The sequence below is a fragment of the Patella vulgata genome, chromosome 1 (assembly GCF_932274485.2).
Source record: "Patella vulgata chromosome 1, xgPatVulg1.2, whole genome shotgun sequence".
In the NCBI taxonomy this organism is placed as follows: Eukaryota; Metazoa; Mollusca; class Gastropoda; family Patellidae; genus Patella; species Patella vulgata.
The window spans coordinates 33744664-33755692 of NC_065879.2; the positions used below are offsets into that span (position 1 = coordinate 33744664).

Sequence of the window (11029 nt, forward strand, 5' to 3'; positions counted from 1 at the left end):
TCTGCACTAAGGGGGGTTGGATGGCTGAATGGTCATGTAATAGGTTGCCATTCCAAACTGTTTATCATGAAATGAAAAAAAATTTTAAACACTATCCTGTGAAAAAATAAGACTGCCTTCAGTAACCCGGTCCGTGCAGAAAACTAGGACGTTAAACCCCATTCCAGTTAATTTCAAAGAAAGACTCCACTAATTATCAAAAATCCAAACACTGATTTTCTCCAATGCAATGATTTTGCATATGTCCCCTGAACTTGAAAACAGCTACAGGCTTGCTGCCAAATAAATTTTTAGGTATTGTCCAATAGACCTTTCCGGGGTAAAGAGAGAGAGAGGAGAGAGAAATGAGGTTTAACGTCCACACGATACAAACAAGGTCATTTCGGGACTAACATATGGTTCAATTTTATTTCCATAATTCGCTTGCGCGTATGGTTCTTTAGCAGTGGGAGGAAACCGGAGGGCCCGGAGAAAACCCACGAGGTTGGACAGGCGACCCTACTCCTTGTCACGTACAACCGGAGAATGAAGGTAATTTGCATAAATTGGTAAAATGGCAGTGTAAAAAAATCGTGCTGTGTAATTTGACAGACCCAATGTAATTATACCCATAGGCGTACGAGCTGGGGGGGGGGGGGGGCACTAAATGCTGGGAAAATTTGGGCACACAATTGTACTTTGTAAAAGTTGTATAAAATAATATTGCGTTCTTGAATGTGTCCAATTTAACAGCAAATTTATTATTATTATGTAACATACTAAGAACCTAACTACTTTTTTGGGCACCAACCGCCACCGACCCCCCCCCCCCCCCCAGTCAAAAATTTCCCCGTACACCTATGATTATACCTCATTACAAATGACACTATTTCTGCAAGTAAATTTACCATTTGCATAATATGTAATTTGCAGAGAAAAATTTACAAGGAGGGGGGGGGGGGTGTCTGTCCCCTTTTAGATAAGTAGTTTTTGGTTCAATCCTACGATCACAGACAATTCTGGGGACCTTTCAGCCGTGCATGTAAAATGGAAAGAATAGGTTGGATTACACTTAGATCAGAAACTAATACACCATAATTATGAATGTACATATCAATTCTGATAAAAACAACGCTTGATTTACTTTATTGACAATATTTGCTGATAAACGAAAGTTGTTTCACTAGATTGGGTTGCGTATGTTTAATAAGTTCTAATAGGATAAAAATAACTTATTTTTAAGATTTTACATGCATTAGTAAAGAAATTAAGTTTGCCAGATGAAACTAAAGACACCCAGTCATAGCTAAAAACAAGCTCATCATTATATCTCAACGTGTTTAGCTACATTCTCGTAGCTAGGATGACATTCTCCAAGAAATTTAATGTCCCACACAACACAATGTATTATGTATGACCCATGCCTATCTTCATTAGCCAGTTAGGGGCATTCGAGTTTGAGTAACCAATTTCCCTAAAATAGAATAAAATGACTGACATAATAGTAAATGTGTGGTCAAAGGGGGGATAACCGATGTAACCACTATTTGACAGTTAATTTACAGTTTGCTGTAAATATAATATTTCAAATGGCCTTTCTGTATACAGCTCGCATTTTGTAAAATGACATGATTGTATTTCTACATTACTTTTGGTGTAATCTTACATAAGCTTTGTATTCCTATGAATTTACATCGTTTTAAATTGACAAATCCGACACTGTGTTTTTACTATACTTATAATTGTAAATATAATTTAAAAGTGCATGTATCGGTTAGAATACATGAAAAATGGTACGATGAAGAGTTATCAGACCAGACTCGCCTGAAATTGGAGACGGGCAGAATACAAAACTCGAGGAAAGTTGGTTACGAGGACGAGTACAGGCCCGTAGCTAGTCCAAAAATGTTGTGGGGGGCAGGGGCTTCTGGGGTCACCGATGGGGCTTTTGGAGGCGCCTATGTATCTACACGTGAGGGTCGACGGCTAAGGGTCTAGGGTGCTCTCCCCCAAGAAAAATTAGGAAAATATTCCCCTGAGGACAGGAACTATGTAAATGAGGGAAAATTTCAATTCGCGATATTGGCGTATTATGATATGAACATTATAAGAATTTGAAGGAAGGATACGACTTTAGTGTACCTATAATACTTTATGAGAATTGAGAAGAACGAAAAGTTTGGAATCGGGATAGAGTGCGAATTATGCAGATTATCACGCCTGTTGCGGGCTTGAATCAATCTCATCCCCATGGTGAATTTGACCTGGAAAATGTTCTACAATCTCCAGTTGGCTTTCTTATATGGTAGATTTCTTCGGGCGTCGGTATGCGGTCGGTTTCTTGCTTGGGTGCCCACGATTTCGTCGTGGGCGGCCCATCAATCTTGACATGAGCGCCCCTCCGGGATGAGGCACCCCACCAATCATGCCGTGTTGGGCGCCCCATTGATCAAGTCGTGGGCGCCCAACCAATCTCACTCGGCATTATGCATTATGTGTTCACCGACAATCATGTACTGTCATTATAAGGTGCCCCACGAATCATGTCATTATGGGCGCCCGTCCAGGATAAGGCACCCCACAGATCACGCCGTTTTGGGGCGCCCCATCTATCAAGTTTTGGTGATAATCGTGTGATTCATTTATGAGGTGATATTGGTTGGGCACCCCGCCAATCTCGTCGTGGGCGTCCAACCAATATCACTCGGCTTTATGGAGCGCCCATATTGTTATCGGCACGTTGATCGTTGGCTTCGAATTGCGTACAATGGAAAGGGCGCCTTCGGCCGCCGATTTTTTCCAGGAGGGGTTAGCTGAATCCCCCCCCCCCCCACCACTAGCTACGGACCTGTGAGTACCTGTTTTGACTCAATTGCTTATACAGGTGACTCAATTAAAAAGAAATGCCGGTTGTATAACTATGTTATAACCTTCGTTTTTTTCTGTTTTCATACATAACATTTTTTTTGATGGAATGAAATGGGGTTTAACGTCCTACTGTTCTGCTTCGACTGACGGTGCACCTAATGAAGACAGGCTTACGCCATACAGGAAATTTTGCACGAACAGCGGCAAGGAATCTTTTACATGCACGCCAATGTGTACACGGTACCGCGGTTTCTCGTCCCATTCGAACGAGTAGACAGCTATCCTTGGCAGACCTTCCGGCCAGCACCACTGACAAGAGGATACCACGCAAGAAAAAAAATCTCGATGAACTCTCTCATCCAACACCGGGATCGAACTCGCGACCCCAGGCTAGCGATCCAGCGTCTTATCACGGTCTTTAAACTCATTGTATTGTTGGGGAAAATAACAGGTAACAATTTTGTTTGTTACACTTGACACCTATATAGGTCGCTTATGTGAAGTGAAATAGAAACCATTTTTTCACTAGAAAAGACTAGACAGGGGATGTAGTCATATCCTATATTAATCCTCATGAATCATTACAAAACAGTATTTTTTACAAATGTTGTCAGACGTGAATTAATTTTGTAGGAAAGCAACAGTAGACTACACCTGTAAATCTAAATCATTGGTGAGTAGAACATTACTTACAGATATATCATAATCAATGTTAAATAACACATGAACATTAATCTAATATATGAATATCAATTTATGCATATGAATGAATCTATGTGTATCAGTTTAATACAATAAAACAATATCAATTTAATGTATGAATATCAATTTATTATATGAATGAATATCAATTTATGCATATCAATTTAATACGATATATGCACATCAATTTAATATAATATCTAAATATTAATTTTTAATCCTTATTTCATGGAAAGTAATTTGTAAATTATTGTTTATTTTGAAAAACTACATTATAAAGAATAAACATTGGTCATTATCACTATCACCAAGAATTAAATTCTGAATAATACAATACTCAAAACGAGCATTTTGAGCGCACTGCTAAATTAACTACAAATTATACAATTCAAGAGGAATGTATCATAAGGTCTGTCATTAATTCAACTAGCTTGGTTTCGATTTCCCGTTTGTACGTGACAAGAAGTATGATCGCCTGTCCTATCTCGTGGGTTTTCTCCGGGTCCCCCGGTTCCCTCCCACTGCTAAAGACACCTACGCGCAAGCGAATTTTTGAAATAAAATTGAACCACGTGTTAGTTCCAAAATGACCTAGTTTGTGTCGAGTGGACGAGTGGACGTTAAACCCCATCTCTCTCTCTCTCTCTCTCTGGTCTGTTATGTACAACAGTGTACTACTCTAAAATTACCAACTGTTTAACCTGAAACAATTTTTTATTGATTTTAAAACAATACAGGGCCATAATCCATTTTTCAAAAATCAAGCCCCACACCCTCACACACCCACAACCCCACTATATTGGCAAAGTCTATGGTTAGGCAAAGTCAAGAATTTCCCAGAAATAATAATAGAATAAATTGAAATGAAAAGAAGATTAGAATGAAGAATTGAAAACGATTTTGTAATACATGTACTTTCATTAGATACATGATTCAGACAAGCCATGATTGTCCAGATCCACATTTTGAAACATAATAAGCTGTAATGCGTTAATACACAGGGCCGAAGTAACCTTGCATGGGGTCCTAGCTGAAAATGTCACTGGGGCCCTTGGATCAACAGTCACGAAAAGGGGACTCATTCTGGTCATTGTCCATCATACTCACACACACGTCAGTATAATAGATCGATAGATTTATTGGGCACAACATTATAAATAAAATCATAAAGTTATGAGCTTTATTATTTATAATTTTACAGAGAATTTTTTGTTGGAGCGGGTGTTAAACACAGTGACTAATCAATCTCGGCCTGGGGATTTGTTATTGGCTGATTCACACCATCATAGAAATAGTTAAACCGAAACGTTTACCCAAATATAACATTGTGATGTTATGTTTAATATCGGGAAAGTATAAATAAATATGATTCAGAGTGTGAAATACCTTTTTTTAACGTCCGCTTCCACATAAGTCATTCAGTGTGTGAAATAGCTTTATTTAACGTCCGCTTCCATCGAGGTGATATCGCAGACAAGATCCAGTACGTTTCCTTTATGTTTTTTATACCAATGAAAGACTGCTGTATTTGTGGTATTAAAAGGACGGTTCCCCCATTCCGGAAATAAGTATCTATTTTATAGGCTATGGTCAAAGGTTATAGTTGCCTTTTGAGACACGTTGTCGAGATCATCTATGACTCATCTTTGCCAAGGGTTTATGTTAATTTCTTTCATGAATAAATTAGATTAGACGTTTATATCGAACAGGAAGGAGCTTTAAGAGATACGCTTATTAGGCTATTTCCAAGTAGGGCAGTATGTGTTCATGTTTAGCGATATATAGGTTAATCATGAAAAATTATTACAATATAGTTCGGTAACCCAAAAAATTAATTTAAAGGAGTTAATAAACCACTTTGATTTGGGTCAAAATATAGCTTTAAAATGGCTTATCAAAGAAAATAAATGGGGGATGCCCAACTTCAGATTTTGTCATTTATACCGTGTGGTTGAAAGGCTTATCTTATAATCCAATGAAGTTCTACGGTGAGTCTATTGGTAGTAGATTTTGGAATGGTACCTACTGTCTGAACCGTCTTAAATTTTAAACTGATTTCTTCGATTGGGAACAAACTACTCAAACATACATTATGCATTATGGGCGGTATGATTTGTTGATAATAATTTTTGGTATTTATTAAAATAATTTGGACTCTAGATAACGTTATATATGGTATTCAATGATTCAATGGCTTCGGCTATTTATTTTGCCGGGGAAAATGTAAAATACATAGGAACTTTCGGATTTACCTCGGCTGCACCAGATTACCGAGGTTAATTGACAGGTCTGTTTAAGTTCATCAGGAAATATTCAAGGGTGAGATTCAAGGCTCGTGAAACGAATGTCGTTCTTTTTGTTCTGCACCTGTGTTCAAAAGAAATAATCCGCCTAAAACTCATTACTGTGTTCGAGAGATTGCTTTTTCATACACAAAATTTGAATTGTCATAAAAAGCCGACACCGTTACGATAGGCAAGCCTTAATTGCTGCCATGGACCGCCTTGTACAAAATGATCTATCGCGATAAGTGACCCAATTAGCTTCCATTTTTGTATTTCTCGATGTCCAAGTTTGTGATGAGTTCAATTTTACAGTATGCTCTGAACGATTAAGTTTTTATTACTTAATAACTTTAGTTTCATTTTTATACGCCCACATTGTCGTCATTCCCGTCCGTCCGTCCGTCGGTCCCTCGTCCCCAATTTCTTTTGTACAATCTACAGACTACATTTATTATCTATTTGTTTTGAAATTTATATATATTGTTTACATTAGTGAGATGAAGAAACATATTTAATTTCCGTTAATTTCTTCTGGAGTAGTGGCCCTTGTTTCACTTTATTGCAACCTGTGAACGCTCTAACGACAAAAATGATCATCCGATCTACATGGAATCTATGTGCATCCTGTAAATTAGTGAAACGAAGAATCCTATTGAATTTCTGCAATTTCTGTTAATTATGTCTAGAGTTATGGCCCTTGTTTCACTTTGTTTAACGCTGTAACAACAAAAGTTATTATCCCATCTGTTTGAGATTTATATGCATTATTTCAATTAGTGAGACAAAGAAGCCTTTTGAATTTCAGCAATATCCGTTAATTATGTCTAGAGTTATGGCCCCTGTCGAATTTCAACAATATTTGTATATTACTTTCAGAGTTATGGTCATTGTTTCAGATTGTAGCACACTGTGAACCCTCAAAGGTGTAGCACCATGGGCCTTTCTGTCTGACGTGGAAAGCGGGGATTCCAAAAACCGGTCGCCACATCCTACGTACGACCCATGCATCTTTTCTTACTAGATATTTCTGTAGCCTTGTGATCGTCTAGAATTTGTCTCTAACTGTCTTTACTTCTGCTTCACGTTGTGTATTTACATCTTACTGTTTTCTTAAGACGTTTGTCTTACCAGGAATAGGCCTAACTGCAACAGTTCGCTTCTACATTTTATATACCATAGCCGAATACATGTATACAAGCACAGATTACAATACTAGCTAAAATCATTTCTCCACCCTAGCCAGCCTCGCGGCTGTCTAGGAACTCAGATGGAACCTCTCCGGAATCTAATGGAAGTCTGACTTAAAAGTTTACTATGATTTCTTTTATAAGACTTATGGATATCATGCACAATCAAGTGTGATCATGGCCCTGAACCTGTGCAATTAACGATATGATTGGTTAAATAAGGCCAAATGATGCAATGGTAAAATTTCCATGCACATGATATCTCGTGGTATTTTATAGACACATGTTTTGGCTAAATAACCCTTTTTATGTGTCAACTACAGACTAAGTTGATTTAGTACACACTATATATAATATATATGTGAATATGTGTGAAACTATTAATTTGCTAAATATATTAATTAATGAAATATAAAGTCATCTTATTTCTCTATTCTTTGTCTATAAATTTAAAACAATGTCGCCACGACTATATTGCTACAAAAGATGAAAACTATTAATCTGATCTGTATGAAATTGTCTTGTAAATGCCCCCCAATACCTACAAAAGACTAAATATACGACAACCCTAATTGACCGCCGGACGATTTAGCTGCTGTGGGCGTATGTTTCCTTGCCTGGCAACCTATTTTGTACTCACTGTGTCGGCAGTGAAACACAAACTGGACTATTTATAGTAATTAACAAATCGACAGATAAAATCTAATGGAATCGACAATTTCATTTTTGACCAAAATCAAGCAAGTCAAGTCTAGTCTTTTCTATTTAAATTTATTTATTGTGAGATAACACTCAGTGTTTGAGGTTAGTTTGATTTCTAGCAATTTACATGCATGAAACGATTTAAATTCTGTAATTGCAGATATGTTTTCATTGTGTGGTAGTGGAAATGTTGAAGACGGTAACTCGATAACGTTAAGTCATCATGAAGCAGGGCGCTATGCTCATTTAATGGATGGAGGTATAAGACGTGGCAGTACTGACTCGTGTACTCATTTGATACCTCTAAGAAACAGAAGTTCCAATACAGATAGCATTTCTTCGGAAGCAAAACAATCATGTGGATCATTTCGAGGAAAATTTACAGGTTGGAATGGACGTGTCTGCTTCGCCATATTTATTGGAATGGTTTTGTTGGCTTCGACCGGTGTTATTGTAATGGCAATGATGTCACCTGTAAATCAAGATTATGGACTAATGTGTCTGAAGAAGTCTGATTTGGAAGACATACAATTTTCCGACGATGACAATCGAAAAGAAAAGTTAAATAAAGTAGTAAAGGATGGACAATTTATGTATTGTACTAAGTCTCCGAATCAAATGGAAATATTTTTGAATGCGGTAAGTTCATAGATAAATCTCTAGTTTTGCTCAGTCAGTAATCCAGTTTATGACATTTGTAATAATCGACAATATTCTCAAATACGAAAATCAGAAGGTAAATATGTACGTAAATATGTAACAGAGATGTCGGGATATATAATGCCATAGAGAGAGAGAGAGAGAGAGAGAGAGAGAGAGAGAGAGAGAAATGGAGTTTAACGTCCACTCGACACAAACTAGGTCATTTCGGGACTAACATATGGTTTAATTTTATTTCAATAATTAGCTTGCGCGTAGGGTCTTTAGCAGTGGGAGGAAACCGGAGCACCCGGAGAAAACCCACGAGGTTGGACAGGCGACCCTACTCCTTGCCACGTACAACCGGGGATTCGAAACCACGCCAGCTGACTCAATGACAGGCTTTATGATACAGCGTGCACACGCTAACCATTCAGCCATCCAACCCCCATAATGCCATAGGAACTACTTAAAATTAAAATTACCGTAATAAGAAAGAAAGGTGTCTCTGGTTGGTCAGCATTGACCAAGTATTGTATATTTGCCTAGATATATTTTACATTTTATCATTGCTTGATAATTACAATTTCCCGGTTGTACGTGACAAGAAGTAGGGTCGCATGTCCAACCTCGTGGGTTTTCTCCCGGTCCTCCGGTTTCCTCCCACAGCTAAAGACCCCTACGCGCAAGCGAATAATTTAAATAAAATGGAACCATATGTTAGTCTCGAAATGACCTAGTTTGTGTCGAGTGGACGTTAAATCTCATTTCTCTCTCTCTCTCTCTCTCTCTCTCTCTGATAATTACTACAGAAGCCCAGACGAAACGTCGATCAGTATTAACTGATTGACATGTTTAAATACACGCCTGTTCTTATATTTTACCTTAATTGTATACATGTTGATTTTCCAGGTTATTAATAAGACAAAAACATTTGGATATGAAGGTAAGTAAATTAAAAGTGGTTAAGAAACTGGGTTTAACTCATTACTTGCATACAGCCCGAGCGCCCAACATCACGGCAAATATGGGACGCCTAATTATTTTTTTTAATTCGTTTGATTTTATTTTCAGATATGAATGACTTGCCAAGCAAGCTGTTTAATGATAAAGTTGTTAGCGCACATGTTTTAATTTCTGGTTTCAAGACACCGATAAACACAGCTATACCTAATCTAGGTAAGAACCCGTGTATAATTTAAGTGTATTCAGTTTCAGATGATACAAGGCCATGCAGTGTGCAGCAGAGCCCACTTTACCTAGACAACAAACCTCATCTCTCAACCCTCCGTGTTCCGAGATAAGAGATAGTGCTATATAGTTTCACGTAGCAAAGCCCAACGCAAATCACATCGGGCCTCAGTAAGCAAAATTGACAATATTTTTCATCAAAACAACGATTGATTACTGTTATTTATAATATTTCTGCGTGCTAACGATTCGGCCATCCCCCCCACCCCCACCCCCAAAAGACAAGGGGCCTTACAAGTTATCTTACTAAACATGAAGACGCCAGTCATATTTAATGGGTAAACAAGACTTCAAGCTCAAGAAAAGGTGCGCCGAACTATTTCTTTCTATGTTTAAACACAATCAACACTGATTTAGTTTACCAATGATTTATAATGTTCCATACTTTCTATTTTAGTCAAACTGTCAACCGAGAACTCATTAACCCACCTAAATGGCGTAGGACTGGGACCTTATCGACTGATCATCAGAACCAAGGGGACTTATTTTGTATATAGCAAGATCAAGTTTGAGATTAACCGCAGAATCAATTATCACGCGACAGATGACCAAGTTAAAATGTACCATAAGGTTGTGTGGAATAGACGAACACCCAAAGATGACGGCAAAGACGAACTTCTTTTAAACGAACATACAGACATTTTGGACCATAAAAAGCTTGACTTTTCCAGTTATGTATCTGGAATTTTTCAGCTGGACGAAGGTGATGAAATTGGAGTGACAGTGACAAATCTCGATTATATATCTCGCATTAAAAAGAAAAATTTTGTTGGACTGTTTATACTTGGTAAAACTCAATGAACGAAATAATTCATACCATAGGAGTATTATATTTGATTGTACGGACTAAGATATTAATTTTATTTTCATAATAAATGATATTACCACTTTTCTTAGTCTATTGTATTAACTCTATTGTAAGAACTCCTTCAGTTGGAAAACAAAAATGTTATTAAATTGTCCCAGAACTGATTGTTTCAAAGTTTTATAAGATGTTTTCGAATAATTTTACATAAATTATTTTGAGTTATTTTATTTTTTATCGTAACTTTCATTATTTCCTTATTATATTAAATAAATCATAATTAGTCTGGACCGTTTGTTGATCACGTAGAAATATAATCTTTTTTGAGCAGAGTATACCATCAATATGTAATTTTTTGTGTGCTCAGTTTGTACAATAAGCATAATAATAATGTATTATATAATTATTAAAATACAATATGTACAATATAACTGTTTATTAATATGTGGGTGGGTCTCAGTCTGACCCTATTTTATAGATCAAAATATCTTTATTTGTCTTTACTACAATAGGAGCTGGAAGAGTTGTTATATAACCCGCATTCTGGTTGATGTGAGGCATTAGCATATGAAACGATCTGTTGCGACCAGTGCAGTGCACGGAACTGTGGG

At 37.2% G+C, this 11029-nt stretch overlaps 1 protein-coding gene across 2 annotated transcripts; it reads left to right on the forward strand.

Annotated features, from left to right (window-relative positions):
- Positions 1–3185: 3185 nt before the first annotated feature.
- Positions 3186–10794, forward strand: LOC126819356 (uncharacterized). 2 transcript variants are annotated; one of them, XM_050547359.2, is made up of 5 exons: positions 3186–3298; positions 7884–8362; positions 9275–9308; positions 9437–9541; positions 10011–10794. In XM_050547359.2, the coding sequence occupies exons 1-5, from the start codon at positions 3193–3195 to the stop codon at positions 10412–10414; spliced, it is 1128 nt and encodes a 375-aa protein (XP_050403316.1). In that variant the 5' UTR covers positions 3186–3192; the 3' UTR covers positions 10415–10794. The 2 variants fall into 2 exon arrangements, with proteins under 2 accessions (XP_050403316.1, XP_050403325.1); XM_050547368.2 differs by lacking the exon at positions 3186–3298 and adding an exon at positions 3390–3520.
- The last annotated feature ends 235 nt before the right edge of the window (positions 10795–11029 follow it).

Bases quoted from the DNA above. Each gene is read 5' to 3' on its own strand.
- LOC126819356 (XM_050547359.2), top strand. From the start codon at position 3,193: ATGAACTCTCTCATCCAACACCGGGATCGAACTCGCGACCCCAGGCTA. The intron at 8,363-9,274 runs GTAAGTTCATAG...TTGATTTTCCAG, and splicing joins TGGAAATATTTTTGAATGCG to GTTATTAATAAGACAAAAAC. The intron at 9,309-9,436 runs GTAAGTAAATTA...TTTTATTTTCAG, and splicing joins AAAAACATTTGGATATGAAG to ATATGAATGACTTGCCAAGC.